This window comes from Sclerotinia sclerotiorum, genomic scaffold (genome assembly GCF_000146945.2).
Source record: "Sclerotinia sclerotiorum 1980 UF-70 scaffold_4 genomic scaffold, whole genome shotgun sequence".
In the NCBI taxonomy this organism is placed as follows: domain Eukaryota; kingdom Fungi; phylum Ascomycota; class Leotiomycetes; order Helotiales; family Sclerotiniaceae; genus Sclerotinia; species Sclerotinia sclerotiorum.
Genome location: NW_001820832.1, coordinates 2,259,557 through 2,278,029, shown reverse-complemented (window position 1 = coordinate 2,278,029; position 18,473 = coordinate 2,259,557). Strand labels below are relative to the sequence as shown.

The following is an 18,473-nucleotide window of genomic DNA, read 5'->3' as shown; positions in this document are numbered from 1 at the left end:
TCGACGAACTAGAGTCCAATGTTACCGCAACAAAAGGAAAGCATGTCAAGACACGGAAAGAACCTGAAAAAGCCCGGGACAGATGCTTCTTTTAGGGCACGGCATGGTTTTTATAAGGTTTCTAAGCTGAAAGATAGTTGGAGGTCGGAGAGAGGCGCACACAGCTAGGAATTTAGATCATGAGTTGTAATGCGTGGAAGATGCTTCGGGTGTGATCCAGGTCTAAGCTTCTTAGAATAGGACGTCAAGCTCGCTTGATAGGAGGGAAAACGAGGCCATCAAGGAACAATATAAATTGCGAGCTTATCGTATGAATCAGGCTCAACTAAATCACAACCAAAATGCAAAGTTGCCAACGCTGTAAAGATGCTTTGCAAACTCAAGGCTATGGCTACCGCTGCGATCAGAGGACTCTCTCAGCTCAAGAAGGACCACAAAAAGTAGACTGGAGAGGTAGGTCAGGCGAATGAGGCATTTTACCGTGTTCGAGCAGGTACAAACTACGACGAGAGTAGAATGACATGTTGGCAGAGGAGTCGAAACTGCTGATACGAAGAAGAAGAATGGCGAGGATAATTACAAGTGTTCACGAGGTCGCTTAACCTTAGCTGTTGAAAAAGATAAATGTAAGCCACCAGAGAGGTAGCTAGCTCAGCACAGGAATAATAGGGCAATAGGCACGTGGATCTCACTCAGAGTCACCTCTGATTTTTGTTATTGTCGAAATCTCTCATGGCGTGCATTTATAACGCAGCAAGATATGCCCAGCATTCATTCTCTAGGAAAAATAATATATATGTAATAACCTAAAAACAAATTATAAAAGCACCAACCTTGAACTAAATGTATGGATCAGGCTAAAATTTCACTGACGGAAGTGGCAAACACTACGACATGCAATCAAACATTTTTAGTATGCTGATTTTCTGGGTTTTCACTTGTCTAATTATATTCATATGCATCGCAGCTTTCTTTGACATGTTGTACTTGGTAAATATATGTACTTCAGCGCCGATATGTAGTAAATTAGCTTGATCAATACAATCGTGCATTGATCATGATGGTGTTGTGTTTTGGTGGTCTATGGTGGCTTCGCTTGAAAAAGGGGTGTTGGTGTAATTAAGATCTTAATTTTTACCTGATCGTGACGGGTTTCGTCTCGAGATTTTTTTCACCCACAGAAAGTCCTTTGAATTCATAGAATTAATTAGAGAGGGTGTATATGTATATTAGTGCTTCAAGTATATTGCTTTTACTAGCTGCAAAGGATATCTTTTACAAATGCGCTCGCAAATTTAACGTTCGTTCTTCCTCCAGACTCATCCCAATTCTATTAGGGTCTCACTTCCGAATTAAGCAGTCAAATGTTTCTCAGTCATCTCAGGACCCCCGCCAACACCAGTCAAAATAACCCTGCTGACACCATCTTTCAAAACCTTTTGCGCCCTCTCATCAATATGCTCGGCGCTCTTGCTCTCTACCTCCTTTCCATTCCATCCATCTACACCCTCCAACACACTCTTCAATGCACCAGCCACCAAGTCAATGTTCTCCTCCTCAAAGTAAATAACAGCATTTGGACCCGCATCAAAAGTATACGCCGCAACCGTCTTTCCAGCGGCTTTGTTAATATCCTCAACAGCTCTAATGGCTGCCCTACTAACATCATTCAAATAGAAAATTGGTGGGAATGTATCCAAACACGTTGCGTGGAAACTATTACTATCCATCATGGTGACCTTTGCAAACCCCTCGAAATCTTTCTCTTTAATTGCTCTCTCCATTTCCTTCATATGTTCCGGAACTACATTCTCCGCTCTTTGTTTAAAAAGTTTCGATGTCGCTACTGTGATTTGCATACCAGAGGTACTGGAAACTCCCTTTTTCTCCGCAGAAACTACGAGGATGAGAGCGCGCATAGTAGGCCAGTGGGAAGCGGGTGCAACTTCGACAGCAACAGAATCAGATCCGTCTTCTTTCTGGCCCATCTCCCAAGCCACATAACCACCAAACAAAGAACGACAGGCAGAACCGCTGCCCTGTCTCGCAATTCTTGATAGTTCAGTAGGATTGGATTTCAACTCATACAAGTTCGCAATAGCTCTAACGAGCGCCGCAAAGCCAGCGGCAGACGAAGCGAGACCTGCAGCAGTAGGGAAGTTGTTTTCTGAGATGATCTTTAGAGGATAAGATGCAAGTTTTGGGAGGGAAGAATCGGCTTCCTCGAGAGCAGAGCGTAAGGAGCGAAGTTCGCGGAAACAGGCTTGAGTGCGGGCATTGGAAATATCTTGGGGGGAGCCATTGAGGAGGAGGGTATCTTCGGTGAAGGTGGAAGAGCAAGAAGCAGTGGTATGGGTGCGGAGGTCATTTTGGGAGAGAGTTACTGAGATGGAAGAGTTTGTTGGGAGGTTTAGCTTCGCATCACGTTTTCCCCAATATCTGGTGAGTGAGATAATGCGTTAGTCGAAGGGTGTTGAGAAGCATAATAAATAGAGTTAAGAACAATGAGATGCGTAGAGGGGTAGCTTTACTTACTTGACTACCGCGATATTGACTGGAGCCGTTGTACTAGCTTGATAAATCTTTGTGTCTGCCATTTTAGAGGATTGTGAATTGGATGTAAAGTAATAAAGTTCACTCTTTTTCGAAGAAAAAAAAATACAAAAAGAGTATTTATTTCAATATTTCAATAGTCTTCTTCTTAGGGAAATTAAAGGTCCCTCCTTATCCTTATTGACAACAAACCCCAGTTCATCCCACCCAACCACTGCAAAATATCAAAGGCGGTCAATATCGGCCTATCGGTAAAAGTATAATCCGTCAAGAGGTACAAAGATTCACCAATCAATAGACATACTAAGTAATTCAATGAGGGTCAAGATCAGCAGATAAGGCAAAATAATGTTTTGAAGCTTCATCCGACACAGAATATTTGTATTAACAATCACACTTCATTTACAAGAACACAACCATAAAAATGTCCAAAAACGATTCAACACAAGGCATAGAAGCCTGTCCCGTTGACCATGCAACACGCTCCGCATGGCTCAAAAACAATTCCAGTAAACCACCTTTTCCAGGCGTAACCCCTCCAGCGAAACCGGGCCCAAGTTGTGATTCTTCTACTGTTGATCAAGCCACTCCTCCCACACATACGCCCTCGAGTTTCTTCTCTAGATTATTCTTATGGGACAATTCATCTTCAACACCTTCTCAACCACCAACTACTTCTAAATCAACAACCTCTCAACCCCGCCTTGGCCTCGACCGCGAAATATCCACCATTCCCCGCGCCTCCCCTACTCCAAATGATACCCCATCCTCCTCTACATCTCATCCTGCAAATTCTGAATCTGAGTCAGGCGTCTCCACATCCGGTAACTGGATTTACCCCTCCGAGAAAATGTTCTTCGAAGCCATGAAGCGCAAGGGCCATCAATCTGATGCCGCAGATATGAAGACTATTGTGCCAATTCATAATGCTGTCAATGAGCGAGCATGGAAGGAGATTAGGGAGTGGGAGGCAGGCTGGGGAAGTGAGAAGTACGTTTCTTCCAAAATTTATGTGATGGGATATGAACTAACAAATCTCAAGATGCGGTGGACCTCGTCTCCATTCTTTCCTCGGGCTTTCGCAAACGCTCTCCCCAAAGGCTCGCATCAATACGCTCCTAGGATATACCGCTCCCTTTGATCGTCATGATTGGGTTGTTGATCGTTGTGGCAAGAGAGTCGATTATATAATAGATTTTTACGCTGGCAAAGCATCTCCAGATGGAAATGGAAAATTAAATTTCTTCCTAGATGTTCGGCCCAAGTTGAATACATTGGAGGGATGGAAGATGAGGGCCTGGAAATTATTGAACTAAATCTCTAGATTGGGAAGAAGATGAGGAGTTGGGAAGGCCGGCCAGACCCCCGAGATCAAGCGCTCTAGTCACAAGTATACTACTTCCAGCTTTTCACGGAGAAAGGATGGACGAATACCACAAAAGCCCTGGCGCGATTTGGAACCCAGACGAGGGTTAATGCATTCCCTAAGGAGTTTAAGAATGGATTCTGCTATACTTCCTCCGCATAGTGGATATGCGTCAAACATTTCGATATCAGTCAAATCATATCTGATTCATTGAAAGCTCCACTTTTCACTCACTCTGAAACATTCAGAGGATATGTAGGATCGGCGGATGAGGTGAAGGGAGGAAAGATATAGGATAATATGTATGATTAACGAATGGGATAGATGAAAAAGTAGATATTGGATTGTATAGGCCAGGTGTTACGGTGTCTCTGTTGGGATGAACCATTGATGTTCACGTAAAGGCTAAAAGAGGTACTCTCTGCTCTAGTTGAGCTGTACAATATGCAGTCAGATACAATATATATTAAATATATCAAAATAAAAACACGGAATGGAGACATTCAAGAACATCTAGCTGTATAATCCAGAGCACAAGACGTATAGCATGAATCACATCACTCTTTTATCTCCAATATCTGAATCCATAAACGATTAGTACCTTGGAAATTCTTACAAGACTCGCAATAGGTGATCCCTAGTCTAAGTTTATCCTTTAATACTTCGACTCTTTGATCCTTTATTCAACCCTTCCACACTTCCCATACTTCAATCCCTTAAAAAGTTACACAATCAGTTACCCTTTAAAAGATAATAAATTCATATTTATACCCGAAGCCTTATATCATATAAGGATATAAATACAAAAATATATAATTCCGAATCCTAAAATCCTGATCTTTTAATTAGACACGAAGATTCGATAAATAATAAATGAGATGACTTCCCAAGGTTTTGAATGTCTTTTATATACTAGGTAATTATAATATAGTCTTCTGTATATAATACATAACTGTCTTCGTAGTTGGGAATGTGTTTCTCGAATTTAATTATAATTACGTTTTACATTCTTCGGTATTCTATACTAAATAGTCTTTAATACTTCTACTTGTATCTGGAGGACATCTGCAGGACCTCTGCTGCCCAACTTGAAACCCCCAAATCTAACAACCCAGTAATAACCACACACGATGAATACATAATCTCACCAATCCTTCACCCCCAAAATGCTCACTCTACTCTTCTCCCCCTGAAACAACAAGTCGACTGCCAGCCCGAACCTCCATAGCCGCCGTATCAAGATCCCACCCTTTATTTCGTAACTCCTCGTACAGATTCGCCTTTTCTTTACACAAGGAAGAATCTCTCAGCGAATCCTCAATCCATTTTAAAATATCCTGATCACTTCCATTCGTAGAGTTACCAACAGCAGGGGAAGAAGAAACGGATAAAGCCCACACGGCATGGAACCAAGCGTCTAGTTGGACGGAGGGAGCAGTATTTTCTTTGAGGATTACGAGGAAGGTGTTTTGACGACGGGAGTACCACATTACGTAGCCTTGATTTTTGTATATTTTGAAAAGGGAAGTGATGATTGAACTCGTTTCTTCTTTGTAGCTTCCGGAGACGGTGGGACTGCTAGATATTGAAGAGAGGATTTCTCGTAGACTCACTCCGACTTTGCAATAGCCGAGTACGACGCCTTGGATATGTCGAATGGCGCCATCTCTTTCAAAGATCCGTTCTTTGCGGGATATATCTTTGGGGGTAGGAAGATTGAATCTAGTCTTCTCGGCGTTTATATTTGAGACGAAGTCTGAAATGACTAGATTTGCTCGTTGTCTGTTGAGAGTGCGCATTGTAACGGAACGTACAGCCAGATAGTTCGTACCGAGATGGATGGAAAGGAGACTAATCAAAGCAATCCACGTAGCTGTTTGTGACGATATTCTGGAAACGACAAAAGTTCCTACCAGCATACCAAGGAGGGATATGAGGGTTTCCTGACTTGCATCTTTCTATAATTATGTCAACATCAACCTATTACCCCTTCAATAAGACGACTCACAGCATTCAACTCCGCCAAATTCCCCTGCTTAGCAAAATGAGCACTCAAACTGGCCTTTGAGCTCCCTGCCGCCACTCCACATAAAGATTTACAAACACTCGAAGCACTCAAGAGAAACACACGAGGAACCTTTGGGAAAGCAGGTGATATGCAATCTAAAATCATAGCCCCATCATTGAAGATATCAGCCATGAGACGATATTTTTTGCATTCGGGCTCTAAGGCGCTGCCGAGTCGGTGGGCGAAAAGAATGGTAGCAATACGACCTGCTGATTCTTGGAGGACGTTGAGGAGAACTGCGCCGGTTGCTGATGCGGTAGAATCGCCTACGCCGAGTCCTATAGCTGGATTAGATTATACGAAAGGAGTTTAAATGATAGCTTGTGCCAATATTGCACACAGGAAATCTAGATACGATGATGCCAAAAGTGTAGTGTACCAACTCGGACAAACGTCTGGACGAACTTATACCAAAGAATCCAAACAATAGACCAGTGCAACATATTTCCCATAGAAACTCAAACAAAACTCCATACGAACCACCTCGAAAGCCAAACTAGACTTCAAAATAAGAAAAACCACGTACCCTGAAGAACAGCCCTACTAGCAAGCAACCCCGCAATGGTACTAGCAAAAGCCTGCACAGAATCCTTCTTCAAATCAGCATATTCCTTTTCTTAGACCGATCTCCTCGCATTTCCATCCCAAGAATGCTCACAAAAAACTGATATCTATTAATCTCTATTAGCCTAACGAGCTTCTCACATAATAGATATAAGAGATGAATAGGACATGGTACACACGCAGTATAATCCTCCGTCACACTATCGGGATATCCAACTGGGAGGAATGCTCCTGTTAAGCTCGAGACCCATGTTGATGGACCTTTGGGTATCTGTTTCGTATTATGATTAGTTGTGGACCTTGCAAGTATAGTCAATGGTGGAGAGAACATACATGGATGTCGATTCGGGAATCTTTCTGATCGAGAGAAGTACTATGCGCATGTGATTGAATGTATGTAGCGATGAGTTTGCCGGATTGATTTACTTCTTTGATTTCCTTTAGCTTGGACATGATTGGGAAAGTGGATATTTCTTGTATAGATTGTTAATTATTTCTTTAGCTGAAATGAGTACTTGGGATGTATCAATATTTTTGACAATTGGATGATGTATTTATGGAAGAGGCGACATAACGGAAAGGGATCATCCTTAGCGATTGGTGGTCATTTGAATTTGAAATAAGTTATAACTATTCGCATGTCTATTGCGCCAGGTGCATATCAATATCACGAATATATATATGTGTTTCCAAGTGCGACACTAAAGGTAGTAGACCACAAATTAGTTTAGAACCATGATTCGTGCACGTGATGTGGTGTATTTTGATCTAATTATATTCCCGCCTCACTCAACTCGTCTGATGATTCAGAGTACCATTCCTCAAAAGACTTTCCCAAAACCAATACTCCAGAGTAAAGACAGACAAGAGAAGTCCGAAAGCAAACATGATACCTGCTCCGACTTCCCTGTAAAAGCAACTTTTCCGTGCCACTCGTCCGAACATCATATCCCTTTTGTCCATCCCAAACTGCATAACCGTGACTTGGAGCTTATTTCCCTGACCTGAAAAAGTCTCTACCGATTAACTTCATTCATCTATTGCCAGAGCTTTATGAAAGTCGTCGTTTTAATGGGTATATCCTGCCTTAATCCATCACTTTTCCGTAGCGAGCCATAATTGTACAATAGAGTTTTCTCTTCTTCTTCTCAAAGTTCAAACTTAGCAGACAACTGTAGCACCACCGGTTTCGATTGCATCAATCTCGGCAAGGTCAATTGGAATGCGGCGGAAACGTGCAGGTAATTCGTTGCGATCGAAGTATTCACCCTTGTTTGGAGCGACGGAGCCTAAAGCTCTACCGGAGAGAGAACCGATGGTGCCGTCGTTACTGGCACCGCGACCGAGTGGACCATGCTGTTGGGCCTTCTGTCTGTAGGAAGAAAAGGAGGAAGACTTTTGAGCCTCAGCAAAGCCTGCTGGAAGTTCGTGGCTTGGGGATGCTGGGTGTGGTCGAGCAGAGTGATCGATGGAAGCTATTAAATTTTTAGAATGAGATTAAAGAACATATTGAAGATTGGATCATACATACAAGGAATTGATCTCTTGCCCATGAACCTGATCAATGGAGTACGCTCAGAGTGAGCAGCAGCAGCAGAGGCTTGACGGAGAACCTTGGTCGCAAACATCTTGATAGTTGAGAAGAGGATTTAAAAAGTAATTAGGAAACACGTCTGAAGGATTTGAGAAGATGTGCAACGTGAAAAGTCGTCTGCCTCTGTTTGAGTTGCTGGAAGAGATTGTCGTAAGTTAAGTTGTCAAAACGAAAAGAGCTCGGAATTTCCAAAGCTTTAAGATGGATTGTGGGTGGGACAAGATTCGGAATCCGGATGGGGGAATTTAGATAGGCTTCCACTAGTGAATGGATATGATAATGGGGTTTTTTTGAACAGCTCTTGAAAAAAAGACGTCGGTCTTGTCTATGAAGCTGTAATTATTTAAAATCTTATTGGCTGTGTAAGATAATGTTTTTCTTGAAAAATAGAATAAATATGAATGAATCAAAGGGCTTTTCAAGAGAAATCAGCAAATCCAACAGTCTTTAATAGAATTCAGAGGAGGCTCTCTGTTGGTGTACTCGAGTAGTTGTGCGGGGTCAGTCACTAATAAGAGGCCACCTCCGATATATTTTTTGATTATCGCCAATTTCCTCAGACGATAAATTATCAATCAACTGGATTTTTCTTATCGGACATCCGTTCTTTGATAATCCATTGGTTGATGGATTGATGGCGTGATGCATGTATCAAGGATCTCATAAATTCTAATAAAGGTTTTTGAGACTATCTGAGCATTTCCCTATCCCCAGAATGCTTTGCTTTGCAGGACGGGCGTGCATCGCTACATCGCTAACATACTTTGGGGGTTATTTCTGATACAGTAACATTCAACGGTTGGTCCGGATAGATGGGTCTTCACAAGCCATAGGATTGACTTTTTTTGACATTTGACATTTGAGACGAACTTTGAGATTTGAGATTTTGAGATTTCCAACAATCCTTCATTTCATGATTGACATATGATGTTTAGTATCATGATGAACTAACCGAGGACCTTTGCATCTTTTCCCTTTCTCTTTCTTTTTCTTTCTTCTTTCCCTTTATGCATTTGGAAATGATCGGATTACGGGTTATGTAGGGTCAATCAATAATATTTAAGCGAGATAAAGATAAAGCATTATTGGCTCATTCGTTCATTGGTCAAAGTGAATTTATCAACCAAGAAATCCCCTCCCCCATCTCATCAAGCTCTTTCAGCCTCGATAGCCTCGTCTGGTTCTAAACTCTGGGGCCCGCCTGGGGAGATATACTCCGTAGAGTTAATTATAATACAGAGGTTTCACAAGCCGGAGTCCGATTCATTCATCTCAAAATTGAATGCCATCTATCACTCTATCTATACTTGAGGAAAGAACTGAACATTGGAAAAGGCTATCCCCACATAATACCAACAATACGGTCTCATAAAAGTACCTACTCATAATACCTATGAGCACTTATCTGATTTCCACGCACCACCTCTTGAACTCCTACCAGAATAAAATCTCACCGCGAAAACTCTCCCTTGCTTTGATCCCCCCAAAAAGTATATCACAATAAGCAAACACTTACTCCGGGTGTAAGACAACCTAGACAAGACATTCCCTCCGTACTTCGGCCTCCCCAAACTCAATCCTTGCCAAATCATCATGCATGAGCTATTCCTCTCAGCATCAGTGGATAGCGAAGATGTCTCTCGTGCTCTGCGGATATTACAAGGCTATTGTGGTATGATACCACAGCCCTTTATTCGACGACGATTAGTATTCGAAGGTCCTCGGAGTCGGACCAATTTGAAAGGCCTTGATCCTTCCTTTCTCAAAAAGCAACCGCCGAATAAACAATTTTGGTGGAAGAATCTTAACGATCAGCTGATTCGTCAATCTTATGTTCTTACTCTTATATATGATGTTGATAGAAGCCAATTTGGTCAGCCAGCAAAGGAGCTTGGTAGTGGAGAGGACAAATCGTAAGTACTTTCCACTGCTGCCATGCCAAAGAATGTGATTGTTCTGAAGGCTATCTATGCCTTCATGATTGGCTATTAACCAAAAATAGGGGCCTACTGCCATGTGATGAGGTTCCAGGTACTTTGCGATGGAATGATCTCCCAGATCCAGCAAATGCCGCCATCGTGAATAGCAGGATGTTCATTGCCATTGACAATGAAAAGTCATTATGTAAACTTCTACAAGACAGCAATCACCGGTTCGTTCAATCACTACTAAATAATTATCCCAGTCATTAAACATCTAATAGATTCACGCGAGAGATTATTCAAGAATGTCACCGGACAGTTCACAACAATATAGTTTTCACACTTAGTCGTTACTTTGAAGTCCCTTCCGAGTTTCAAGAAGTTGATGGCAATTCACGCCCTAAGGTGAACAGCAGGTTGCCACCATTTGAATTGTTGGAACCGTTTGATGCTGAAGACAAATGGATTCTCACTGCTAGTGTGGAGGTTCAGAATGGAAGCGATCCTGATCATATGAAGAGTGCAATGGCGGAGTTATCGGGAGTCCAAGAGGAGTTTAGAGGATGTTTTGCTCTAAAAGCAGCAGATAGGCATACCTTTGATACTAAAGTGAAAGTCCAGTCTTGAGGGGGATGTCCAGTAAGATACTACTATGATTAGATGAGTGAGGGGTTGTCTTGAGCCGCTTCGCCTGGGATAGGAATGCATTTTCAAGAGATCATGGTTTGCTGCTATGGCTGTACATCATGCATAGAGGCCATGATGAAGATGGGTACGTAGGAAACAAGCACAATCGATATAGAAGAATGAACTTAAATACGTGAGAATATTGTATTGTGTATCCCATTCCTACCCTTCTAGTTTTCAATACCAATCGCTTCAAGCTATCCTCCCAGTGCAACATTCTCTAACAAAAGCCTCTATTGGTTCTTGCATGTTTGCCAGACAGCAATGCCGAATGGAGCACCTATGTCCAATATTAGTACGACTCCCTAATACCCCTCTCTCCAGCGAAGATGTTCTTCTCACTCACCGAATCCAACAGCCATGAATCCCCAGTATCTTAAAGCAAAGAATCTTGTGTTTGGGTTGAATGGAATGTTGCTTCGTGGTCCCTCAGGGTAATGGTATGGTGAACCCATTTGAGCGCGGGTAGAGTGGAAGCCACGGCGGGCAACCATTGAGGTTGTGGAGGATGCGCGGACGGCTGCTCTGGATAACATCTATTGACAGTACATCAGCGAATACTTCTGCGGCGGCCCAACAGTAAGGTATTACCTTGAATATCGGGTTCTGGTTTGTATTTGGAGGAAACAGTCAATCGGATGATTTTGATGAAGCTTGGTTTGGCACTAGTGAGGAGGGAACAACCAGAAATTTTAATGCCTAAGGCTAAAGCTAAAGAATGGGACTTTATCAGAGATAGTGCCAGGATAATGGCCCGGAGCGATAATAAAAAAATATCTATGTTAATTTCACATCTTCGACTTTTTTGATAATTTTAAGAATTATCAACACACCGCAATTACCTTTCGATCCTGATTAATGCGATACGACATAATTCAGTATGGATGACTTATTTGACGCTTTCGAGGATAAACCACAGACGGCTGCTCCTAGCAGACCCAAAAAGGCAAAGAAAGACAAGAAAGATCGCAGCAAGAAAAGAAATGCGAATGGTGATGTGAAGCCAATTTCTGATGCGCAGGATGGCGATTCCGAGATGGTTGATGCTGAGGAACCTGTGGTAGAAGCAGATGCAGAGGAAGAGGATATTGAAGAAGTGGACGAGATTAGTGAAGCGAAGGACGCAAAACGACGCAGAAAGGAAACAGAATCCGAACCAGTGGTTACGGATACCTTCGAGACAGCACAATCGCGAGAATTGGCTGCTTCTGCAGGATTACAGGGCGCCCCAGAAGAAAAGGCATTGGTACTACAGCACAACATTCAACATCAAGTTTCTTTACCTCCAGATTACGATTACATTCCGATATCACAGCACAAGGCCCCCGCTGAACCTGCTAGAACTTGGCCTTTCGAATTGGATCCTTTCCAAAAGGTTGCCATTGCATCAATTCAGAGAAATGAGAGTGTGCTGGTATCGGCGCATACCAGTGCGGGAAAAACTGTTACAGCAGAATATGCGATCGCGCAATGCCTCAAGAATAATCAGAGAGTCATTTACACAAGTCCCATTAAAGCTTTGAGTAATCAGAAATATCGAGAATTTACTGCGGATTTTGGAGATGTTGGTTTAATGACTGGTGATGTTACAATCAACCCAACCGCGACCTGTCTGGTTATGACAACAGAAATTCTACGATCTATGTTATACCGAGGATCTGAGATTATGAGAGAAGTTGCCTGGGTTGTCTTTGATGAAATTCATTACATGAGAGACAAAGCCAGAGGTGTGGTTTGGGAAGAGACTATCATCTTATTACCGGATAAGGTCAGATATGTCTTCTTGTCTGCAACTATTCCGAATGCTATGCAATTTGCTGAATGGATCACAAAAACTCATAATCAACCATGTCACATTGTTTACACGGATTTCCGACCTACCCCCTTACAGCACTATTTCTTCCCAGCTGGTGCAGATGGTATACATTTGATTGTTGATGAGAAGGGAAACTTCAGAGAAGATAACTTTTCAAAGGCCATGGCAACAATTGAGGAGAAAAAAGGGTCTGATCCAGCAGATATCAACGCAAAGCAAAAGGGGCGTGGTAAAGATAAGAAGACCAACAAGGGTGCCAATAAAGAGGGATCGGATATTTATAAGATTGTTCGAATGATCATGTTGAAGCACTACAATCCTGTTATTGTTTTCAGTTTCAGTAAGAGAGAGTGCGAGGCATATGCATTGCAAATGAGCTCCATGGCTTTTAACGACCAATCGGAAAAGGACATGGTTTCGAAAGTCTTCGAGAGTGCAATTGAGTCTTTATCAGAAGAAGATAGGACACTACCACAAATCCAGCACATCTTGCCATTGTTGAGACGTGGTATTGGTGTGCATCATTCTGGACTTCTTCCTATCCTCAAGGAAACTATCGAAATTTTGTTCCAGGAGAATTTGATCAAGGTTCTTTTTGCTACAGAGACTTTCTCTATTGGTTTGAATATGCCTGCCAAGACTGTCGTCTTCACTAGCGTTGAGAAGTTTGATGGTGAGAAGATGCGATATTTGACACCATCTGAATTCGTACAAATGTCTGGTCGTGCTGGTCGTCGTGGTCTTGATGATAGAGGTATTGTTATCATGATGATAAATGACAAGATGGAGCCAGAGAGTGCTAAGACAATTGTACGAGGAGAGCAGGACAAGCTCAATTCAGCTTTCTACCTCGGTTATAACATGATTCTTAACTTGATGCGTTTGGAGGGAATTTCACCGGAATTTATGCTAGAACATTGTTTTTACCAGTTCCAGAACACTTCAAGTGTCACTGGTCTTGAAAAGGAACTTCAAGATTTGCAAGTTGCAAGAGATGATGTTCAAATTCCAGATGAAGCAACCATTAAAGATTACTACGATCTTCGACAACAGCTTACTACATACACCAAGGATATGCGCGATGTCATCAACCACCCTAACTATTGTCTGCAGTTCATGCAACCAGGACGAGTTGTTCATATCAAATACCAAAATCATGATTTTGGTTGGGGAGCAGTTGTCAAATTTACACCACGACGACCTGCCAAGGGATCTTCGGTAGAATACGCCCCACAACAATCATACATCCTCGATGTGCTTTTGTTAGTTTCTTCAGACAGTATCGTTGGCACACAAACACAAAATGACTTGCCATTGGGTATTACACCACCGGGTGAGGGCGATAAGGGCAAGATGGAAGTTGTTCCAGTACTTCTGTCATGCGTTGAAGCTATTGGACATGTTCGTATCTTTCTTCCAAAGGACCTTCATCCAGCCAATGAACGAAATCAAATTCGTAAATCTCTCGACGAAGTCAAACGCCGTTTCCCAGATGGTATCGCGGTCCTCGATCCTATCGAAAACATGGGTATCACAGATGATTCATTCAAGAGACTTCTTCGCAAAATTGAAGTTCTTGAATCCCGTCTACTCTCAAACCCCCTCCACAATTCTCCCCGTCTCCCAGATCTCTACAACCAATATGCCGGTAAACTAGACATCACCAAACAAATTAAAGAAAAACGCAAGGCTATCACCGCCGCTTTAAGTATCATGCAACTCGATGAACTTAAATCCCGCAAACGTGTCCTTCGTCGGCTAGGTTTCATAAATGAACAAGAAGTAGTCGAGCTCAAGGCCCGTGTCGCGTGTGAAATCTCATCTACCGGTGATGGTCACGAACTTCTTCTCTCCGAACTTCTATTCAATGGTTATTTCAATGATTTAACTCCTGAAATGTGCGCAGCTGTCCTTTCAGTTTTCATTTTCGAAGAAAAGAGTCAATGTCCTCCACTGAAAGAGGAATTGGCAGCCAAATATCGAGAAATTCAAGCTCAAGCTAGGATCATCGCCAAAGTTACTGCGGAGAGTAAATTGAAGATGAATGAGGAAGAATATGTGACTAGTTTTAAATGGCAACTTATGGAAGTTGTTTATGTCTGGGCACAGGGGAAGAGTTTTGCGGAGATTTGGTAAGTTCTCACACTCCTACATCCCTTGTCGCCTTGAGTTTCTCGTATGTAAAATAACTAACATATCTCTACAGTAAAATGACAGATGTCTACGAAGGATCCCTCATCCGTCTCTTCCGTCGTCTTGAAGAACTTCTCAGACAAATGGCCCAAGCAGGAAAGGTCATGGGCTCAGATGAGGTATCAAATAAATTCGACGAATCGCTTAAGAAAATCAGGAGAGATATCGTTGCGGCGCAGAGTTTGTATTTGTAAACCTGTCATATTTATGACACTTATATCAGTGATTTGCAATCTCTGAACTTCCACAATCTATTCTTCTACTTCAGCTTTGATAATCGAGATACCTCTTACGTTAATCAGTTGTGGCATTGTGGCATTATGGTGGAATTTTTCCTCCCATATATCAAATTTCTTTTTATTTATCATAAAGGAGTATGGATTCTAAAAATGCATATATGGATGGTGAATGGAGTTTTTTTTTCCCCCTTAGAAATTACAGTTACAATTACGTTTACAATCTTTTGACGAGTAAACTGCAGAAGGATGTTGTGGTGCGATGAATATCTCGGAATACCTAGATACTTTTTTCTTCTCTTGTCTCCAAAAGCTAACGTGGGAATGAAGTGCTATGTGCTATGTTAGGAGTGCGATTGGTGATATCTTCCTAAATTGGGGAGAGGAAAGGAAAAGGAAAGGAAAGGAAGGGAGAGAAAGACGAAAGTCTATATATAAGATTACGTCTTGCTTTTAGGATGAGAATTTAAGAGTTTCCTTTTGCTTTGCTGCTTTGTGGATATATTCTTATGATTTGGTTTGCAGGGTTGAGAATGTGTTATTTTGTTGATGTGTGTGTATGGTTTGGATATGAGGTTGAGGAATGATGGATGGTGGATGAAGATGGAAATGGAGATGGGGATGGAGATGGAGATGGAGATGGAGATGAGGATGAAGATTAGTAGTTTATTATTGTTACGAGGTTTGCCGTCTAGATCACGTGGAAGTGCTCTAGGCTCTCGAAGTGGTTTATAACTAGGCGTTAAGCAGGGACTTAAGTAATGACAATGATGATATGCAATTCGTAACTAATAGTAGAGTATACTAAATGATTGATCTTGAGCACGAAGCTCTATACAAAGGAAATCCATCTTGATTATATAGACCTTCATGCTTCTATGATCACTTGTGATCACGTGCCTTGGTCATGTGATGGTAGTTGTGTAGCCCGTCGTAACATATCACTAATCGCAGTACTAAGGGGAATGATTTCCCATTAAAACTGAAATAAGTACGAATCGGATTTTTGGATTTTCGATATAACATAGCAGAACTCTATCTCATAGCATACTATTCTTTCTATTGATTTGCATGTGACGCCTCACACCTCCAGGTCACGTGGCATGCCCCGTTTGTATTTAATCACAGGAAAACTCTCTACTCTTGTTTTCCTTCTTCTTTTTCTCCCTAGCTTAGTATTTTCTAATACAAGATACTTTACCCAGTATTCTTGAGTGTGACATTGCAAGTATAAAATTCAAAAATATCAAGAAGTGAATGTTACGAGGTTTGCCGTCTAGATCACGTGGAAGTGCTCTAGGCTCTCGAGGTGGTTTATAACTAGGCGTCAAGCAGGGACTTAAGTAATGACAATAATGAAATGCAATTCGTAACTAATAGTAGGATATACTAAATGATTGATCTTGAGCACGAAGCTCTATACAAAGGAAATCCATCTTGATTATATAGACCTTCATGCTTCCATGATTACTAGTGATCCTTCATAATCATTAGTGATCATCTATATCGTGATCCTTAGTGATCCTTAATGATCACCAGTGATCACCTATACCGTGATCCTTAGTGATCCTTAATGATCATCAGTGATCACCTATACCGTGATCCTTAGTGATCCTTAATGATCACTATTGATCATTTGTGATCACGTGTCTTGGTAGTTGTGTAGCCCGTCGTAACAGTGAAATATCTAAATGAAGTAATACCAACAAAGAAAAAAATAATCATTAGAGATTAATAATCTGAATAATAGTATATATATTATAATGATAATAGCAAAAAAAAAATAGTTAAATCCTCTCTTTTTTAATTTGATTTCTGTTAAAAGGAATGACCTTACACAGGGAATAGTGGGAAGCTGATAGGGCAGAACTGAGGCTATATTGGTCTTGTATCTGAATCACTCATTATCTAAGTTCTACGGAAGTGCGAAGCTCTCCTACAGAGAGCTTCTCAATCTAGTCCTAATAGGACTAGTGCCCTGTGCACGTGCTACGCAGGAACCATTCACTTAAACAATTTCAAATATTATAATTAGGATTTATTAAAGTTTAAATTGTAAATAAACCTTTAATATAATAAATAAACTATAATATATATTCTTTGTATTATAATATCTTCTTTTTATAATTATAATATTTACCTTCTTTAATTTCCTTTCTATTTCAAAAGTCGCTTGAATAAAAACCTGTAGACCAAAACAATCCCTTGAGGGCATATCACTAAGCATAAAAAATACACATTGTTTATTCTATCAATTGTGTCATATTGATAAGATCCCGACAATTTATTACCTACAATAGTTGTTCCTTATTATAGTATTATAATAATAGTTTCGGATATCGTATCCTTTCGTACCACACTACACTACACTACTACAGTCTAGGAAATCGGCAGCTAGGAGAAAACGTTCTAGGCGTTGAAAGTAGTTTGCTGGATGAGGAAATGAAAGTCAGGTACCCTTTTGCATCCATCCGCCTTTTGCGTCCGTTTTCGGACCAGACTTGGTTTGAAGTTAGTTACCTATGCCACGCCATTACGAGTACTTTCGTCCGGAAACTTATTTGGCGTGTGTATTCGCGTATGTATGTTGCGCGTTGGAAAGGTTGCAATTGGAGGAACGTTGGATTGGATGGATGGATGGATGACTGGTTGCTTTCATTGATACTTGGGAGGCGATGTTCGAGTTCTAGTTCTTTTGGGTAAGGGGTCCTTATGTATTTTTTTTTGTGCTAGAGTCTTATGGAAGTTGTGGCGGACCGGTTTATTGAATGGATGGATGGATCGAGATGTTAGACTGGTGATAGTGCTTAGTAAAGTATGTATTAAGTATGTATGTCCTGGGAGGAAAGTAGTATTGGCAGGATTAGTATTGATTCAGATGAAAATATTATTAACTCGTATATAAATAAAGAATGATGAATGGGCTCACTCTGTGGAGGATATATCGAGTACACGTATAATAAATACACGTTCATTATCACTAGATGTAACAATGTAAATATGGATACAGACTGTGCGAGTATCGATTCTAAGCTAGAAAGCCGTTTTGTTTCTCAAAGCATCTTATTCTTGGACCACAGTGGGCTTTGTGTCTGTGTCTACCCACAAGGCCATTCATGATTAGTGTGTACCTGGAAGGAAGATCGGCAAACGCTATACTAGGGGTGACAATCAGTTTACGGAGGGAAAAAAGGTTACCAAGGTGATTTGATTTTGATCCCTTCTTTCAATCCTCAGATCCTTGGACTATGGATGGATGGGATGGATTATTATTATTGTGATAACTCCCTTGTTTGTCTGACAAATGATTTTCACTTATCGGGAAACGCGAGTGCGATGTCGAAGGGTGATTTGATGAGAGGATTGATATGGTGAAGGTTATAGAAATGAGTACGAGGTAGTATAGGAGTATTGCAGATGGATGATTGAAGATGATTGATTGTAGTGGTATACAAGTCAAGATGAATTGATGTT

General features: G+C 41.3%; 8 protein-coding genes across 8 annotated transcripts; 4 read left to right on the top strand and 4 right to left on the bottom strand.

Moving 5' to 3' along the window:
* Window positions 1-341: 341 nt before the first annotated feature.
* SS1G_03959 (predicted protein) lies at window positions 342-843 on the top strand (the record flags this gene model as incomplete). Its single annotated transcript, XM_001595819.1, has 3 exons — window positions 342-453; window positions 534-626; window positions 827-843. The coding sequence occupies 3 exons, from the start codon at window positions 342-344 to the stop codon at window positions 841-843; spliced, it is 222 nt and encodes a 73-aa protein (XP_001595869.1).
* A 509-nt stretch (window positions 844-1,352) lies between these two features.
* SS1G_03958 (hypothetical protein) lies at window positions 1,353-2,597 on the bottom strand (the record flags this gene model as incomplete). Its single annotated transcript, XM_001595818.1, has 2 exons — window positions 1,353-2,439; window positions 2,536-2,597. The coding sequence occupies 2 exons, from the start codon at window positions 2,595-2,597 to the stop codon at window positions 1,353-1,355; spliced, it is 1,149 nt and encodes a 382-aa protein (XP_001595868.1).
* Window positions 2,598-2,977: 380 nt separating this feature from the next.
* SS1G_03957 (hypothetical protein) lies at window positions 2,978-3,869 on the top strand (the record flags this gene model as incomplete). Its single annotated transcript, XM_001595817.1, has 2 exons — window positions 2,978-3,543; window positions 3,596-3,869. 2 exons carry the CDS (start codon window positions 2,978-2,980, stop codon window positions 3,867-3,869), a joined length of 840 nt encoding a protein of 279 aa, XP_001595867.1.
* Window positions 3,870-5,094: 1,225 nt separating this feature from the next.
* SS1G_03956 (hypothetical protein) lies at window positions 5,095-7,004 on the bottom strand (the record flags this gene model as incomplete). Its single annotated transcript, XM_001595816.1, has 5 exons — window positions 5,095-5,877; window positions 5,928-6,265; window positions 6,514-6,565; window positions 6,682-6,822; window positions 6,885-7,004. 5 exons carry the CDS (start codon window positions 7,002-7,004, stop codon window positions 5,095-5,097), a joined length of 1,434 nt encoding a protein of 477 aa, XP_001595866.1.
* A 708-nt stretch (window positions 7,005-7,712) lies between these two features.
* SS1G_03955 (hypothetical protein) lies at window positions 7,713-8,179 on the bottom strand (the record flags this gene model as incomplete). The annotated part of the gene is made up of 2 exons (XM_001595815.1): window positions 7,713-8,026; window positions 8,083-8,179. The coding sequence occupies 2 exons, from the start codon at window positions 8,177-8,179 to the stop codon at window positions 7,713-7,715; spliced, it is 411 nt and encodes a 136-aa protein (XP_001595865.1).
* A 1,559-nt stretch (window positions 8,180-9,738) lies between these two features.
* On the top strand, window positions 9,739-10,694 carry SS1G_03954 (hypothetical protein; the record flags this gene model as incomplete). Its single annotated transcript, XM_001595814.1, has 3 exons — window positions 9,739-10,058; window positions 10,148-10,297; window positions 10,349-10,694. The coding sequence occupies 3 exons, from the start codon at window positions 9,739-9,741 to the stop codon at window positions 10,692-10,694; spliced, it is 816 nt and encodes a 271-aa protein (XP_001595864.1).
* Window positions 10,695-10,987: 293 nt separating this feature from the next.
* SS1G_03953 (hypothetical protein) lies at window positions 10,988-11,290 on the bottom strand (the record flags this gene model as incomplete). Its single annotated transcript, XM_001595813.1, has 2 exons — window positions 10,988-11,034; window positions 11,101-11,290. The coding sequence occupies 2 exons, from the start codon at window positions 11,288-11,290 to the stop codon at window positions 10,988-10,990; spliced, it is 237 nt and encodes a 78-aa protein (XP_001595863.1).
* A 344-nt stretch (window positions 11,291-11,634) lies between these two features.
* On the top strand, window positions 11,635-14,957 carry SS1G_03952 (hypothetical protein; the record flags this gene model as incomplete). Its single annotated transcript, XM_001595812.1, has 2 exons — window positions 11,635-14,702; window positions 14,777-14,957. 2 exons carry the CDS (start codon window positions 11,635-11,637, stop codon window positions 14,955-14,957), a joined length of 3,249 nt encoding a protein of 1,082 aa, XP_001595862.1.
* Between the last annotated feature and the right edge of the window lie 3,516 nt (window positions 14,958-18,473).